A 19011-nucleotide genomic window follows, 5' to 3' on the forward strand; every position below is an offset into this window, starting at 1 on the left:
CTGGTGGGCATCGTTGCCGCTCGTGTGGGCCCGCACAATTGCCGCATCGTGGTTCTTCATTGCACGACCATGCCAAGTGTCCAAAGCGTTGACACCGGAAGCATCTCTTCTTCTCAAATCACGCGGCGTTCTACACTACCTACCGATGTACCGTTGACCGACCAGTTGGCCGTGTTCAAAATGGGTTCGGCACCTTCTGGGGAGTCGAGCCATATCCCAAGCGATGCGAACTTAATGGCTTGTCTTCCTCTTGGCCCATGCTACCTCTTCTATTTGGTAGCCCTGTCCTGACGGGTCGTTTCCTCCATATTTTTCTCGACGCTTCGGCGTTCGCGTTTTCCAGATTGAAGTCCTCCGTGGGAGTACGGTGCACGACGACGCCGAACCGCGACTTTACCAGTTTCGTGTTGTTTCCTAGCTTGTTCAGCCACTCGGTATTCATGCGAGCCGCCTCAGCTGACTCAAGGTCCTTGAATCGAATCACATAGCCTGTTTAGTGGTGCCGATACCGGCCACCTGAGCGTCTTGCATGGAGGGCCAGTTCAGCAGCGCCGTGCGGATCTGAGTGTTGGCAACGTCTGTCGGTAGGTAGCGTCCAAGGGCGTTTCCCTTGCTATTGTCGTTGTCTGCTGGGTCTACGAACGGTCGTTGGGTGCTGTTTTGGACGCAGTTTTGGTTTTTGTCGGTATGACGGCGGTTCGGTTGGGGGGTAGCTCTGATGCCGTCAGCTGCTACCGCCGCCCATGATCTAGACAGAGGCACTGGTGGAGTGGTTTCGATTTGAGCTCGCAGAGCTCTGATTTCCTCGTGGAACTTCTCATTTGATCACGAAGGGTATTCGGGTCATGTTTGACCTCTTCGATCTCGGTCTCGGTGGCTTCGATGAGTGCAGGCTGGTTCTGGATGATCAGCTTCATATTGTTGATGAGCTTCCCCATTTCCCTAGTGGTGGTCCGGCCAGCGCTTTCCGACGCCGTGAAGGCATCTCCGCTCCGTGTTCTTTGCGGGATACAGGGAGCGGCTCAAGCGGGAGCCGGGGCTGGAAGCCTTCAATCGAGAAGCTGGTGTTGCTTTCCTGGGTGTTTGTGGGATGGGGCTCAAGCCATCCCGCGGGTGGGTCCCCCACTGGTCCATGGTTAGCTCCCTTTCGGCACACGACACGCCAATTCTTATATCGCTACACAATCTCTCACTAGGGGTCTCTCCATTGTCCTGTCGTTACAACTTGAACGAAAGATATTGTGGGTCTCGGCGGGGACGGCCCGCGACATTGCGGCCCCCCCAACCCACAGGCGCCTCTGTTCCGTGCTGATGATATCGGGGGACCAATCAAGAATAACAGCGCTACCAGCGACGTAAACGGAGGGACGGGTTCTTGCTATTTGTCATCATCGGTACAGATGATGCTAAGAGAAGGCCCTAAGGTATTTACGGCAGCGGTACACGGCCTCTAGAAAGGTGAGGCTTGCCGCTCTCTCTCAGCCCCACCTCCACTCTATAGCTTGAAATACTGCACTAGTGGGTTGGCGTCACGTTTCACTATGGCAACTACGTGCGAGACACTGTGATTGGTGATACACTCATTAAAAGTTTGAATCCAGTGGTATTACCGCTAGCTTAACTATGAAATTCCCTGCTATACTGCGGCGGATTTAAATCTTAAGAAACCTTCTCTTAATAACAACGTCATGGCGCCTCACTAAAGGTAACCACTGTAGATGCAATTATACGTATGTAGACTCTATATACTATATAGTATTGGATATAATCATTTATGCTTTAGAGGAAGCATCATACTATCCCTCATGGGACTGTTAACACTGCTAGTTGTTGAGATCCCCAATCAGGCTAGCAGTAAATACATTGACTTCAAACATTTGGCGTGCCACTACAGGGGTTCGACAGGGTCAGGTAGTTCAGATTGAGATACATGCGCTTCGTTATGGCTGGCTGAACTTTTGAAAATCGAATCAACGAGAGCGAGGCTGGGGAAGCAGCTGCAGCTAAGATGTTCTTGTCCTCCTCACTTCTCAGTTCACAAATGAGGGGCGCAGGCAGATCTGGTGGAATATGGCACTCATCCACGTTATATATCCTCCACAGAGGGCCCGTTATTCCTGTTGCCAGAATTACCTGTGTACCTGCAAATTCTGCCATTTGCATAGTCCTTTCCGAGTTATCTTGTGAATATCAAATATGTTGGTTTGGTTAATTTGGATCCTTGTGCCAGGAGTCCGAGCTGGCTGGTGGGACGACTTTTCAAACAACTTTGCCTCTGACGTGGTATGTGGAAAAGCTGCGAGAATATCAAATGAAGTTAACATCGAACAAATGGAAAGGCACCTTTTATTACGCTCCTGGGGGAAAAACCCAGTTCCTCAGTGAATCGTTAAACGTATGGGATAATTTTGTTTTCGCAGTCGCACCTTTGGGAGTGTTGACAGCAGTGGTCTCTGCTATTCTGGTATGCGGCTCACCTTCCCTGCGGGCTTTCATCGGGAGAGCGGCAGAAGGGTCGGGTCAGGCAGAAGTAGAGTTGCTGTCATGCACCTCTGAAACAACCACCGAACTTTATAGCGACAGAGGGATTTCCCGGGTTTTTGGAGAGGCAGATATCCTTGAGATTGTACAGGCAGATATGACAAAACTGCGTGACTTTTCCGACAAAGAACATGCGCAGGTGCTTGCTCTATTGAGAGAAAATGCGGCCGCATCGGAGTTAGAAACCACAAGCATCCATCCGTTTGACGAGCGTGGGGAACGCAGCGGCAAGCCGGCAAGAGCATTGCTCAAACTTGGAAAAGGATTCGCCGCGGCCTGCTACAAATATATAGAAAGTCGAGCAAGGAAAGGCTCACATGACCTGGGTGAAACTGCCGATTGGGTCGTTATCGCTGCAGTCAAGCAGATGCAGAGGCTGAACCCCGAAGGCGACATCGAAGATACCTGGATCAAACATAAGGCGGAGATAATGAGAGAAATTGAGGCCAAAAGATGTCTTTATACCCTCGATGAGGCGGTCCAGTTCGGCATAGTCGACAGAAAAAATACCAGAGACAATCTTGAAGGGGGAGAAGAAAGGGTTACTCACAAACCGAACTTGACGCTCAACGTTGGAATCGGACATCGAAAACGCGTATTTACATATGCAGCAGCGGTAGGGGGGCTGACCTTGCAAATCGGTATGTCCACTGCCCTCTTCTATGACTACAGCTAAATGAAGCAAGGAATTATGATCTACGCAGGGATAACAACCATATATCCCGAGCGGTTTTTGAGAGAGGGCAAACTCCTTCCACGTGCTGCTGTACCACTTTTTGTAATCGGGACAACACTTTTATGTTTGGGCATGTTCGGTTGCGCCTATATTATCGAGAACACGACAAAAGAGACATACCACGAAGGAAAGATCGGAGCCCGCCGTATATGGTGGCTGCAACCCGGAAACCAGCAGGTGGGGGATCAGACATTTGGTTCCTGGGAGACTTGGAAACCTATTCGCCGGGGAGAAATGATGTACGTGCGTTCCATTAAAGACAATATATACAGCAGAAGTGAGTGGCTTCTTGTTCCCTGCATTGGAACGTCTGTCACGGGCTTCATCCTTCAATTTCTCGGATATCGTGGCCTTCATTCATCGGTGCTTTTCATGCAATTACTAGCAACTTTGGTGATGGCACTTGTGCGCGCCCTTCTGCGAACAGCACGTTCTGGAAAAAACATGCTTATAGCCCAGAAAGGGACCACAGTGCCTCCGCCCGGGCATGAGCTAGATTGGCTTGCTCGGGAGTTGACAAATGAGAGTGTATGCACTGAGGAGGCCCAGTACGAAGGATCTGTCGTTTCAAAACGTTCAAATCTCCTCCTTACTGAGGAAGCTTACCAAATTCGTGTCATGGGCAGCAGCAAATGGCCATGGCTGGGTAGTAAGGCTGCTTGCTGAGAAAGGAGCAGATTTGAACAAACAAGACAATATTGGCCGGACACCAGTATCATGGGCAGCAGTAAATGGCCATGCCGCGCTACTGAAGGTGCTGATAGAAAGTGGCGCCTGATATGTCTCTCCAAATTTAAGTAGAGGAGATCCAGTTACGTTAATGGTATGTATCATGGTACTACCTCGATGTCTCTAGCTGATTGATTGTAGTAAGTACGGAGAGAGATCCTGACGAAAACAAGTAATATATGAGTCGTTTGAGTTCTTGGCGGGGGTTACTGGGCATAAGTCTAAAGTCCACTAAGCAAGGAAGTTCACAATAACGCTTTGTCTTGGTGCATTTACAACTGGAATAAGCTTGTTGAGACTTAACCTATGAGCAGTTGTCTCAGCCGTAGATAGTCGAGTACCTTCCATAAAGTTCACTTACCACCGTTCACCTGCTGCTGTTCATGACAAGTGTTTCGGCCGTCAGACTCTGACATTGGTTATTTCAGCCCACGCCCTATCTGACGACACATTTTCGAGGACATGCAACATTCCAAGCTTAGCAGCCTCCAGCATCGTTTTGGAATGTATGCTGTGACTTGTTTTACGTGAGTTTATGTGCGCTCAGGAACGGGAAATACGCTATACTGCCATCTCCTGCTCTTATTTGTTCCAAAATTTCAACGCCCTCAGTCTTTGTTAGTCGTCTTCCCATCCATGGTTCACTGCTAAGGTTCGTCCATTTCCTTGTCTTCTCACTAATGTAGCGTTCACTATTTACATGGGTGAAAGAAACTGGCTCAACGTTCAATGACCTTCCCGCTGGGAGGGTGAGTCCTTTGTACGTTCCCTCAAGCACAGCCTAGTCGTCATAGATAAGCTGCCGTAGCTCTCACTGATCAGTAAAAATTTGTCAGTCAACTTGGCGAATGGTACAAGTGCACATAGAAATCCACACTGACCTGGTTGACACTCATGGAGAGGCAAATATCCCGAATCAGTGAATTTATACCGATCAAATAATCCAAATGGCACCCCAATATCGTAATGTCATGCAGCATTGTATCCATATTAACACGAGTCTTAAATAGATTTTGTAAAATGCTCATGCGCCGGTATATAGTGAATGCAGGTTCATGCTGATTGTCTACTGCAAATAGTATACCCGCATCGTTATCGTCTGCTTGAGATGTCCATGCCGCAGCGAATTGGCTTGCATGTGTTTCACAATCCCTGAGCTGATTGAGCTGGTTGGGATTGGAAAGACTTTCGAAGTTGATATTACAAAATCCGCCGCCAATGTTCGGCACAGTACAATCTCGCGGCAGATTATGGCCTGATACTTCACCACGCTGGGGACCACTGGACTCCTGGGTTCTCTGAGACACCTTAACCTTGTGCACTTTACGTCGGTGTTCCAGCAGTCGGTCCCTTCTGTAGAACGCATTGGGACCTACGCGGTCACAACCTTGGAATTCGCAAGCGAATTTGCGCCAGTTCGGATCATGAATTCTTGCGTGCCTCCTATGCGAATCTTCTCTGTGGAAACCCTTCCCACAGGTAGGACATTGGAAAGTCATTTGGCGATGATTTGAAGGATTGGAAAGAGCTTCGAATTTGACATCTGGATATTCGCTGCTGATGTTCGGCGACGCACGATCTCGCTGCAAAGTACGACTTGATCCCGTGCCAAATCGCGCATCGGGCCCTGACTGCTGGCGTCTCTGAGGCACCTTCACCGTATGCCTCCGTTGGTGAGCCAGCAGGTGATCCCTTCTGCGAAATGCCCTGGGACCGACGCGATCACACCCTTCGAATGCACAGGGATATTCCGACCGGGCGACATGAGACCGCTCGTGTCTCTGGAGCACCCATTTTCTTCCAAAGCATTTATTGCAGTGGTGGCATTGGAACGCGCTTTGCCGCCATTGAGAGCGAGTCTCTTTGCTTGTTTCGTCACCAGGCCGATGCTGAGCTGACATTACGGTTAATATGGCCGCAAGTAAAGATGGTATCGTAGCGACGAGGGAGAAATGTAGAAGTTGGAATGTAGTAGAGGAGATATCAACAACGATACAAAATCCTCCGAAAAGCTGGATGGATTTGGCGGCATGGACTCGGTTTATGAACTCCTACCTGTATCAGTAGGATGTCATTTCAACTTAGCGCATGAGGCTTAGACCACCCTCACTCCTTATCCAGCAGATCAGAACGTAATTAGTTTGTCCAGAGGACCTCGTTGGGGTCGACATGGCCATTACTGTGCTCTAGTCATCCTGTAAACTATTTCGCTCTCGTGGATACGTCAGTGCCGTGTTCCTCTCTAGTAATAGACACAGACATTCCTGGTGATAGGTTTCTATTTGTAACAACAAGCTTCTATCAGGATGTTCACGTCTCGCCAGCCCTCCGATTCATAACAGCTTCTTTGACTCTGAACAATGAAGTCAATGATGGCAATTGTTACCTTCCGTCGGGACGCAAGAGTGTTTCTACGCCGCTGCTTTAGAAAACGGAAGAATATTAAAGTATCCTAGAGGTTATTACGTCTCGACTGAAGAACGAAGCGTCTACTTTTGGATACCTTCAAAGGCTCTGGACTTGCACCATCAGGAGTGGTCCGATATCTAGTTACCTGTTTATGGTGACCTCAACCATGGATCTGATAACAGATCTCTTGCCGATTCTCTCTCCTCCGGTCGCCATCGAAGCATCTTGCGCATGAATTCAAGAAATAACTTTTTATGTTCGCCTTGCAAGTTCCCTTCCAGATTCTCCAAAGACTGTGTAGGAATCTGAACTCTTCCTTTCCAATTTCCTGCGCGTTCCATGGTCAATAGTCAAAACAGACGAACATACGGACAAACATACCTTCACTATCAAAGAATTCTGAAGCATATTCGCTCTTTTGAAGCATGTCTTTTGGTGGCGGCCCCAAAAGCGCAATCATCTCAGCAAGGTGATGTCTGTCAGAATTTTGCTTGTGTTGATCCCGCGCATAGAATAGATGTCCTTTTTGGAAAAGGTCCCACGTCTGCAAAAGTTTCATCGTTAGTCTAGGTAGATCAGGCCGTTATCATGATGAATAAAKAGGCAATGCTGGAAGAAGAGTGTCACATACCACTACTGCCACATTCCAGATATCGACTTTCTGATCCCAAGGCATCCGCAATAGTACTTCGGGAGCACGGTATATGTAAGGCTGGATATCCCCGCAGTATTTAGTCAAGCCAAAGCGAGCCTGGCCGAAGTCACACAATACGGGTCGGCCATGATGCTTAGTTCTTCCTAGTTTGCGAGAAGCATATATCACCTGATCCCCAACTATCTTGCGTGGGCTGGGATTGGATTTCTCGCTCTCTTCAAAATCAGTCAGGATTGAGTTGTCTTCAATACCAAGCATGATATTCTTTTCTTGTATATCTAATAGAGCCAAATATTAGAAGAAGTTGTCGGGGAAGAGTGAGTGGTTCATACCAGTATGGACGATGCCTGCTTCAGTGTGGAGGAAATCAAGAGCAAGAAGGACATGCAGCAGGGTTAGTTTAAGTATATTCTCAGGAAGAACTTTAGCCGCGAGTTGATTCCGAAAATCAAATAGACTTATGCCCAATGGAGGATGAATAAGGCACTGGTAGTTGCCTTTGGGAGAGCCAATCTGGAAACTATCCAGCGCGGTACGGACAAGCATGGCACCGTTATGGCGTGTTTTGATGGATTTGAGATGGCTGTATACTTCCATTTCTCTTATTCCCTCCGGAGAGTCACGCTCGAACACTTTCAATGTGACGTACACATGTTGCCTGATATAGAGTTAATTCTCATTCAACAGTAATACCAATGTCAGTTTGATTTACTGTAGATCTCGGCAAAGCCACACAGTAGAATATGCTCCGAAGCCTAGCTTCCCAACCACTTGGTACTTGGACTGAAAAATTTCCCCGATTTTGACGGGATAAAAGTGTCCTTGCGAGTACCATGGAAGTGTCTCCTCTTCGATTTTTTCGGCTGAATCGAGAAGACAATTAGATTGAGTAAATTGTCGCGCTGGTGAAGCAGCACGCCGGAACAGAGGACCCCTAAGTAGTCGGCGCGATAGACGAAACATTGTTGTCGCGGTGTGAAGCTCGAGAATGCTTACATATGGGGATAATGGGACTTCTTTATCTGGCGGTTGGGCCCAGACTATGGCGGACTTGGCGGCTGATGGATCACGTGAGTTTTGGTCGTTTTCCTAATCTTGGCACGGAGGCTGGATGAGGCTGTGCTTCCCCTTCTAAAGATTTAGACTTGATTGACATGCTGCTGCCCCAATACACGATGAGTAACACTCTAGGCTTTTCAGAGGCTATTGAATGGATGGACATTTTAGAAGCTGGACGCTTGAAGTGAATGCTTAGCGTTAGGAGGTAATAGCTACAAGGCACCTCAATTGTCAAAATGGGCCTACAGTGGCCTTCTGCTGCGCAACTGGGGGCGCCGCAGGGAAATTACATTGTTGACGAATCAAACCACCTTTCTTCAGGTATTTGAAGTACTTATTTCCAGAATTAACAAGACAAGATTTGGAAAAGCAGAATGTGCCCGAAGGGGAATTTTCATGAAGCTGCAACAGGTTCAAATCATATATTGCTCCCACCCGAGCTATGGACCGACACCTCAACCAACATTGATTTTCTTGACCGAACCATCTTGGTGGATGTGGAGCCTTCTCACAGTTTTATTATCTCCATCTTTGATGCGGACTGATATAACATCTTCCTTGTCGCTGGGGTCGTCGTGTGAGGGATGTGGTTTGGAGCCCCTGAAGTCTCCCATTACCACAACACGGAAATCAGTGGAGATTTTGAGAGGATCATACCTTATCTCGACGTTTTTGAAATTTGGATCCTGATATGGCTTGTTAGTAGAAGACAGGTCGTAATTCGATGGGTTCACTGACAGCCTTTTCTTCGGCATCGAGAACCTTGGACACTGGGTTTTGCCATTCAGGAGGAAGATCAGTCAACTTGGTTTTACCAATTAGTTGGTAAAGACGTCGTGTCGTTGACTGGAACATGGTAGTGAGGGCGTGGCTATAGTGAGGTAGTGAGAAGTATATACAGAGGAATGTTGGGTAGTTCTTGATTAACTTGAACGTTGGGTATTTATATTTCTGAGCCATTCGTTCTTCTGCGGACAAGGCTCCAGGTAAACAGGAAAGAGGTATCAAACACCTGAGTCGTGGTGATATGTCGGCCGCATTAGCTGGTTGAAACGACTACTATGGAAACAGAGGTATATGCGCACTTGATTGGGCTGATCCTCTACTGTCGAGAAGGAGTGTGACTGGCTTACACCTGGCAACTGGCAAGAAAACCCAGGGATAGCTTTCCCTGTCTCAGCATCGCGGTCTCCCATTAGCCGGGGCGCTAATGCCTGTGGACTTCAGGCTGCGCCTCAATCACATCGCGACTCCAAAGTGCAACTCTTGAGGACATCCGGTCAGACAATTGGATAGCCAGCGCCCTCGTTCTGTAATGGGGCTTACTCGGAATTGGTTGAACGGACACGGCATCTGGTCTCTCTCCAAATCAGTCTCTGGCGAATGGCTGAGTTGGGTCTGGCGCCCACGAAGACAGTCATTTACCTGGCGGACACAGGTAACTGTCACGATCCCCATCTGCGCGTCTAATAAGGCTTCCGTTAGCATAGGGCTCTTCCACTAGAAAGATTCCACCCCGTACCTACCAGTACGAATGTACAAAGCTGCTGGCGATGCTTGAGTTCGGCGGTCCTTCAAAACGCCACAAAAAAAGATCACCAATAACTTCGGTAGTGCCTCCAGGACAGCCATGCATGAGACCATTATCCCTTTCCCCAATCATATTTGCCAGAGTCTTCCCATTCAGCCGACGCGGTGTGATCCAGCGGGGCTTAAATGTAGGTGTGAACCCCATCTTCCTGTCCTGTCCCTTCCCACCCCTTCCCATCCCTTCCTGCCTCGTCCTGTCCTTTCCCCCCAAGCGTCCCATTATGTCCTTTTGTGTGTTTCAAGTCCAGAAACTTTGAACAATGGACTTAACTGACAACTCATTCTTCGATAACCGATTTAGACCCCGCCTAGAAGATAAATTCTCAAAAATCGAGTATCCATTACCTGATGCCGAGACAATTCAAACCCAGTTCTGGGTAGAGATATTGACAGAAACCGATGAATCCCTTCAAAAGAGAGCTTCGTCAAGCCGAAGCGTCAGGCGTCGAGCTCGCTATTTTGCCAGAAAGGTCTATGCAATAAGCGCAGAATTATTTGTACTCTGTTCTCTGTCATATGCGTTTTCCGGTCTGCCTAAAATACCGCCTGGGACATTCTATAAGCAGCTCGAAGAATGGTGGGCATCGCGCCCACCGCACAAGTCACTTGCTCTGGTGACCAACACGATTTGTCGTGGTTTACCTCCTCACGACGACGAAAGCGAAAATTCTACTACCTCCGCACCAGTAAAGAAGACTAGCGATCTCCCACCTGAAGCAACGTCAGAAGAACTGCTTCCAAAATGTGAGGCTGTTGTGCATACTTCCGGTCCGCGATTTTCTAACTGATTCTAATATACAGGGCACGAAGGGCGCCCACTTGCTTTGAACTGTAGCCAGGAGCAAAATCCAAACGAGCCAGATAAACAAGGAGATAGACTAGGAGATGAGCCTATGCTTCATGAACGGTCGTCAAAACTCCCGCGACTGGAACCCCCAGCGTTAGGTATGTATAGCTCAATAGCGATAGAAGAAGCCATGACTCATATTTTCCAGAAGATCAGACTTTATTCGACGAAGGCCCTTATTTTCGTTTCTCATTTACGAAGCGTCATATGATCGACAAGTTGCCGGAACCATTTCGGACCGGAATGCAGATGAGCAAGCTATGGAGGGACGAACAGGAGAGAGGAGGCTTGTCCGTAACGAACTGTTTGTCCCTGTATTTGCCAAAAAAGATTAACGAGGACACTCTTTTGGTTATTAGGATGGGGTATTCTGATGGATTCAACATCTCTGACATGTTGGGGCTTGGTGATCCTCATTAATGAAAATGGTTCCTTACATCTAGCAAATATCGACTTGCATCTTTTCGAACTTCACCATTGCTCTCATGATATAACATCGGTAGCCAGCCTTTACAACCCTTGTCGTTTGTCCATCTGTAGGTCCAAGGCTCCCATTCGGAATAGGATTTCCCTCAGAATCTGCAATATTGCATGACTGACCTTCGAATGTCATGATCATATCTTCCTGAATCTCGAAGCATTTATTTGATATCCTCTCCCACTCCCCGTTCAACGCCGTTTGCCCGACGACATTGGTCATGGCTCGTCCGATACCGCAAGTAAGCGAAGGTACTTATTTGAACAGCCAAGGTCTCAGCCGACCGTAGGGGAATATCTCCTACTTGCTTCGTCAACTGTAGCGCGTCAGTATTTGCGCATCTGTAGCCGCAAAGTAGCAAGAATCGACTGTTTGAAGGCTCAAGGGAAGGAGAACCCGACTTCTAGTAGTGTATATGGCCCGGTACTAGAACGTTGTAAGGCCGTTGTCTCGTGTGGCCCAAGGCACTGTTACTGCCTGACAGAAATTAATTGACCTATTGTCAAAATTTGGCGCATTGCCCCTCCATCTTTCCTACCGATTCTAGTTAATCAACAAAGAATTTGCTGAGTCATCAGGAGGGGACACCTTCCCCTCACGGACGACGGAAAAACCCTCTTCCGCACACGTAACGGCCGTAGAGAAAGCAACCACCTGATGTAAATATCTTACGCCCTTAGGTTGCAAAGCAGCGTGTGTTGTCATGTGATGTCACTCATTAAGGGCCGATTTTGTTCCATTGTAACCTATGAACTGCTAAGGACGGGAAAGGACGGTAAAGGAAGGGAAAGGGTGGGAAGGGATAAAAAGGAAGGGACAGGACGGGACAGGACAGGACGGGACAGAATGCCAGAGACGGAAGCGCAGTATACTTCTCCTCACTCTTATTGGTTGCAATGCACTAAAATTAATGCTAAAGTGATTGACACAAGCGATCTCTATCGGATTGTCTAATGGGTGAATTCAATAACATAGCTAAACGAAGTGAATTCGAAGCTCATCAGTAAGGCCTCAATGAGAATAGATTGGTCTTTAAAAGCGCCAGCCTTGTCCAGATACTCACCGCAATTCGGCACAGACCAACGCAGATTTTCGTTAAACACTTCTTCTTTTCTATATCGCTGCATGATTTTCGGCATGGCTTGGAGTAGAGCCTTACTCACTTGCATGTTGTGGTGGCAGAAGCTCCTGGGGCGCAACAGCACCAATGAGGATGCGAGTGAGGATGAACGGGCTTCATTGCTTGATAAGAAGCCTACGTTCGAAGAAATGACAATTGTAAGTACTGTTTGTGAGGTTGCTCCCGGCTCTCTAATGCCTTCATTGGGCAGACCACCTCCGCAAAGTACGTCAACGGTGAGAATGTCATGGCGCACATCGTCGTGGAGACCAAGCGCATTGATGACCGAGGACACACCGGCGTCAGTAAATGTGATTCGAACAGCACTACGGAAACCAGACATTCTGGACTTAGCTCTATCAGCCTTTCAGATCAGAGTACAATTGTTGAGGATGCGAAGGCCCCAGAAGAACCAGAACTGTTTGCTGTTAGCTCTCCATATGTTGACGACTCAACCGGCGGGCGGATGGTTAGACTCTACTACGAGCTCTCAGTAAGCCTCGATGACCTTGAGCTCAGATGCCTTGAATCTCGTATCCCAGAGACTGACGATGATTCAATTGAGGCCCTCTTTCGCTATCGAGGAGAGGATTTTTGGCTACATGTTCCTTATGCTTATGCCAAAGCTCGAATGGTTTTAATGGGCGTATACAGAATGGTCTGACTCTTCATTGCTGTTATTTTCCTTTTTCCGGCTGCTGGCCGCTCAATGTTATCGTGAGAATTATACGAAATAGATAGTTCTATCTCCATAAGAAAGTACGCCACAAGCTGCTTTCATCCCCGGCGAGAATATAAATAGTGTCAATCCTCCCAGAAATAGAGGCATGAATCGACTTTATTCAAGCAATGGTTCCCTTCATATACGTCATTATATGTATATGGATGGGAACTTTTCTTATCTTGGTTGCCCTGAACGCCCGCTTTAAGAAGAAGCGTATTGCTGATCCCGAGTCTTCTGCTACTGATCATCCCCATCAAGAGTAACATGGATCCTGTATGTCCCTTTGGGCATGATTATGGCCCCAGTTACTAATATTTTAGATGGAAACTAGGAAACGACAAAACACAGGGGCAGGAAGGGAAGAACTCATTCCAAGAAAGAAGGACAAGGAAGAACACAAGAGTGTAAGGGGTAGCAATCCTCATTGGCGTCCACTAACTGATGGGTTACAGCAAGAAACAGGTATTCATACGCTCCAAGACAACGACCCTGTTGTCGAGAGGCCGCCATTAATTTACAGGAGAGCTGGAGAAGCGCCGAAACAGGATTGGGATAAGAAGTCACCTGGTTTGCGCCTTAGACGGTCCTGCTATTGCTGCAGGAAGGAAGTACCAGTAGGCCTGGCCTGTCATATTTATCACCATGTGTCTTGTCCTAAGTGCTTGAACATGCAAAAGCAAGATTAGGGATATTAATCAGATACACAGGCCTCTATACTAGGACTAGTTACCACTAGAATAGTATTCAACCTTAACGGTGGCGTTTGGTACTTTGTTACAGCTAAGGGGAGAGGACAGTTCCTACTTTCATGTACTTCGGGGAGCGGCTCATCCGACTACTGTTCCCGGGAAGGAAGGTGCTCTATTCTTAGTTAAGGCCCTTATGAATTCGCGTTCATGCAATCCATATCGCATTAGATGCATGAAGTAGGACAGAGAACTCATGTATCATACTTGTTTTACTCTAGCAGAGCAGAGAGAGATATGACACCCCACAGGACAGGAGCCCCTGCATGACTTCCCTGTCTGCAGCGTGTCGTGCGTGTACCATTCTCATGCACCACAAAACCATAGGCAGTTGTAGTCCAGAACACTCTTTGCCTCCAACTTATCCCAAAAACTTCAGCCATCCTTGTCCACTCGTCTAAGCTAAACAAGTCATCTGGTACTATCCGCTACGCACGTTGGACCAGGGCTCCCCAGATAGGCCGTAGTAAACTAGAAGGGTCATTGCTGCTAATTGACTATCTTAGGATTAGCCAAATATCGCATAGCTAGGTGATAATGCCGGAAGCACTGCAACCAGTCAGACTATCAACCTATTAGTTAGATTTCACTGTATGACTATAGAGAGAATTGCAAAAGAACAAACATGGGCTGAAACATATAAAGTAAACAAATGGTTGCATGCTAGATCTAGCATAACTATCCATATCCAGACTCCAGATAAAAGGAGATATAGGGAAATAACAAATAAAAAATAAAAAAAGTCCCAGATGGCGCTTCTTCTTCTATATTTAATTATTATTCAATACCCTAGACGCACAGGCATTCCAATCTCTCATCAGCAGCACTAAAAAGTGCCATTTCTCCCATCTTAAAGCTCCAATCCTTCTTCTTCTCATCTACTTCCTCTCTCCTTCAGGATCTTGAGTGTTCACTTGAGCTATAGGTAGCTTCTCAGCTGTCAGTCACTGATTATCTCTTCTCTTGACTTAACTTTGTGTTACCATCCTTGTTTACCATACATATCCCCAGAGCAGAAAAAAGGAATCAGACCAAGTCAACTCTGTTGCAGCTTGTCGGACCTGCCCATCTGGGTGCCGAAACCATTTGCCAGCATCCATCTTGCAGCATCCTCCACTTCCCGGGCCGATCTTGATTGTTTGCTCTCGAACCTCATTAGGTGTCTGATCTCTGTTTTTGTCTGGGTGCATCCTGTGAGTAGCATGTCGTCACTTGTCACGCATACTACCCCCTCTCAAATCAGTTCAATGGGCGTTGGTCCGCCTTAAAATGGTTTATCTACCTTCAGAAGCAAACTACAGCAGATACCAGCCAGGGTCATGGACTCGAACCGCCGTGCTGGGGTTTCGCTTCTGTCTTGATGTTCTTATCTCAATTTTGGTCCTTTCTCATTGCTGTATCTTGCATTCCCTGAAGGCTTCTGGCACCCTATACCTTTCTAAGAGTTAAACCAAAGCTAATCAGCGGCATTTGCCTGCCGTGACTTTACCAGAACTGGATCTCTGCAGCCTCATCACCATCTTGGATCACCTTTTTCTGATCCCGTTGGAAGAAAGAACAAAGACCTTCAAGACAATATATATTGCCGCCATCGCAGGTGTAAACTCACTCCGATCCCAACGGCATTTTCATGTGTTGAGCACTATCTAATCTCAGCCTTCAGTAACTGTACTACCTGAGAAACATCCAACTCAAGATTATCCAAACAATACACCTGCTCAACGAAACCTTATGTACCTTTCAACATCAACCTCTTAAATTTACACAATGGTGTTCAGCGCACCTACTCCTGGAGTGGGCTCCAGTAAAAGGCCAGCGTCATACATGCAGGACGATGTTAATGACTGGGATAATGTACTGGTAAGTAATACCAGCATTAGACAGACATATGGAGCTGACTCATCTCCTACATAGCCCATAGGTCTATCCGTGCATTTATTAATCAACATCCCTTACACCCACTACGCCATGATCTATCTTGACAACATAGGCAGACTTAAGGTGATTGAATCTCTGTCTATCCAGGAGCAAAATAAGACTGTTTTCATAACCAAAGTCTGTGAAAGGTTTTTGGAAATCCTTGATGCTAAGGTCAGATATCAACCGCCCATAGTTTGAAGTATGTAAAATCTCCACACATAAGTATAATATTCTTGCTGATCTCATTTGAACAGGGTTATCAGCTGCTGGTGCTACACCATATAGCTATGATCCTCAGCAACCACTTAGTCACTTACCCTACTGTTAAACTAAGCAGGGCAGAAATTCCCCAGCCCACTCTATATACAGTGTGCCGCTATCTGTCCAGTGCTCAGTCTCTGTTAAGGAAACACCCTCTTGTGGATCAGTGGATAAGGTTAGGCTTAAGATTAGTAATACTCCTGAAGTTCTTGACTACTATAAGAGATCCTTGGAACACTTCCGGCAGTTCAACTATCGTCAGATTACAAAGGCATTTATTAGGTTCATTAAGCTAGGAAAGCAATTCAAGCACCCCTATAATGGAGGTAAACCCCCCACTAGAGCCCCTCCTGGTACAAAGGGCGACCCAGAGAAGACAAAGCCTGAATAGTGGCCCGCCGATGTGGTTCACAAAGAGCCTGACCATCTTCAAAAGGATTATATGTGTACCCCTCCAGAAAATCTCCAGTGTTAAGTAATTTTGCTGACAGGTTTAGAATGCCTGTCTCTATTGATTCATATCATCTATAAGCTTGGAAGATTCAGTATCACCACAGATCAATTACAGGAAATTACCCATGAATGCAAGCGGCAGCTCAGAGACCCCCACAGACTCTAAATCTTGGACAAGGTCTTCAGCGTGAGAAGGATTAAAGAACGCTATGAAAGAGGAGAAGTTAGTAAGTAGCATCTTCTTTCTATAAAATTCATTCTGACAGCTGTTGACAAGCCTCAGATGCCAACATAATCATATATGTTGTTAACTGAGAGTCAAACCAAAAAGAGAAGGATGGCGACTCCAATGTGGATCCAGACCAGAAGCATGAGTAAGAAGATAATAATGCAGATGAGGCACTTCCTATTCTCCACTCTGAGATGAACTTAACCCGCCTGATGTTGAGCTTAGTTAAGCACACAGATATGGCGGTACCAAGTCATCCAATAAATATGGGAGATGACAGAAACAAGTTATTTCCTTTACCAGAGTTATTGAGCTTCGGTAAGATACCCTGGGATGACCAAACCTTCTTTCCCACAACCTCTAAGTATACTAAAGATTATGCATTGCAGCAGATGCCCAGAACACCTACAACAATAGCGCTTCTCAGCCCCATTGAGATATATGCCGCTTTCAATTATATAACACAGGCGCCCATCACCTCCTCCGCCTCAGGGCAGATTTCCAACCACTGCTAAGCACCCTGGCCCATGCAGCACTTAGCTAGCTTCGACCCTTGGACACCTTCATTCTGATACAATCTCTTTAACCTAGTGGAGTATGGTACTTTACTCAGTCATGCCATGTCTCAGACTACTATGTCATATCAGCTTCCCATATCCCCAATATCTCATCCCCAGGAAATGCCTCACAGGGCTCACAGCCTGCTGAACCTGCCTCAAGACAGACCTTCAAGAATGGATGACATAAGCATGAGAGGCTCTTCTTTCCACACAGGATCTTTAAGTCATCCCTGTGATCCATCACAGCAGGCTCCTCATTTTAGCTGATGTAGCCATCCTGACAGTTAGTCTCACATACATGATCTTAAATGATTGATCCTTGACCTCTGCTGACCCTCCAGCAGCCTTGGAGTTTCAGTTCACTGATGATTATTTTTCAACTTTGTTTCTGTTTCTTTCCCAGCCCCTGACTTTATTGTCAATGCAGACTTAGCCATGCAGCTTATTCCGCGTCAAGTGACTGCCAGGACACTCTGTGGTTTTATATGGCAGGTACTGTCGATGGCTTCCCAATTCTTCTTCATTTAGTATATATACTCGTTGCTTGTTCTATGCTCGACCATGTCTTTTTCCTTATACATACGTTCAGAAATTCTGTTAGAGATGGCGCCAGATGACATGAGATGCAAATGTGGGTGAGGTTCTTGTGTTTATTCATTTACTTTTTTTCTCTTAATCATGCTTTGAATAATTCGCAGCAAGGTGTGGCGAAGCCCGTCCTCTTTAGATGTGGATCAGGTGAATGGGAGGTAATGAGGCCTAACAATGATTGCTTTCTGGATTAGCTTTCTCGATCAAAATACAATGATCACTATATTCCATCAAATTACACTGGCTTCACATAGCGCATTTTTCTGAATTTGATCCTTTCCCTGTCTCTGACGGTTGAAGTGCTCTGGATGCTAAGGTCTTTCGCTCCATCCTCGGAGGGCTGGGTTAGAGTCTTCACCTTAGACGCTGTCTCAACAATTCCAGTAAGGGCTCGAGCTGCCCCGTCAGGAGCCGCTTCTGATTCCTCGTTGAACCGTGGGTGGCCGTCGAAGCACGCTCAGAGTCGCTGTGGAAGCCGTTAGATTCTCCCATTTCTTCACCATTATCCTGGTCGACGTTGCTTTGAATGACTGACTTGCGTCCATGTTCGTTCGTTCGCCTTCCATGCCCTCTGGCTCTTCTGGATGGACAACGCTGCAATTCTCCGAGATGTACTGGCACCGAGCTTGATCTCCATTGGTTGTCGGGCATATCCTCCATGTCATGATCGTCAATATCTGGGATCGTCGGAGAAAGATCGTGTGAAATCGTCGTAGCTGCCGCGGCTAACGGAAGCGGGTCGAGATTCATTCCGATAATCAGCGCGCCGCGCACGCTGCTGCCTTAAGCAGGCCTCCGGCCAAATATCTGATTCGGAAGCTGCTGTATCTGCTTGGGTCTTGATCCAGTGCTCGGCGACTCTTTCTATCTGGCTGCGTCGCTCGTCAGTGCCACAGCCCAATCGAACCACCATCACACCGACAAAACCAAAACGGCCTCCGAATCACACCCAACTATCGTTTGTAGACCCTGCAGACGACGACAATAGTGGCGGAAACACTTTCGGACGCTACTTACCGACAGACGCCGCTAACACTCACGTCTGCACTGCACTGCTGAACTGCGCCTCCACGCAGGGCGCTCAGGTGGCCGGGAATGCCACCACGAAAACAGGCTATGTGATTTGATTCAAAGACTCAGAGTCAGTTGAGGTGGCTCGCTTGAATTCCGGTTGGTTAAACGAACTAGAAAACAACGCGAAGCTGGTAAAGCCGCGGTTGGGCGTCGTCGTGCACCGTACCCCGACGGAGGACTTCGACCTGGATAACGCGAATGCTCCAGCCATTGAGAAAGTCCTGGAGGAAAATGACCTGGGAGGAACAGGGTACCGACTTGAAAACGTGGCATGGCTCAAGAGGAAAGA

General features: G+C 47.2%; 2 protein-coding genes across 2 annotated transcripts; both read left to right on the plus strand.

Moving 5' to 3' along the window:
* Positions 1 to 2311: 2311 nt before the first annotated feature.
* Positions 2312 to 3217, plus strand: Asppvi_003786 (uncharacterized protein; the record flags this gene model as incomplete). Its single annotated transcript, XM_043299743.1, has 1 exon — positions 2312 to 3217. One exon carries the CDS (start codon positions 2312 to 2314, stop codon positions 3215 to 3217), a length of 906 nt encoding a protein of 301 aa, XP_043155678.1.
* Positions 3218 to 12211: 8994 nt separating this feature from the next.
* Positions 12212 to 12828, plus strand: Asppvi_003787 (uncharacterized protein; the record flags this gene model as incomplete). Its single annotated transcript, XM_043299744.1, has 2 exons — positions 12212 to 12322; positions 12376 to 12828. The coding sequence occupies 2 exons, from the start codon at positions 12212 to 12214 to the stop codon at positions 12826 to 12828; spliced, it is 564 nt and encodes a 187-aa protein (XP_043155679.1).
* Positions 12829 to 19011: the final 6183 nt, after the last annotated feature.

The sequence above is a fragment of the Aspergillus pseudoviridinutans genome, assembly GCF_018340605.1.
Source record: "Aspergillus pseudoviridinutans IFM 55266 DNA, scaffold_3, whole genome shotgun sequence".
Classification (NCBI taxonomy): domain Eukaryota; kingdom Fungi; phylum Ascomycota; class Eurotiomycetes; order Eurotiales; family Aspergillaceae; genus Aspergillus; species Aspergillus pseudoviridinutans.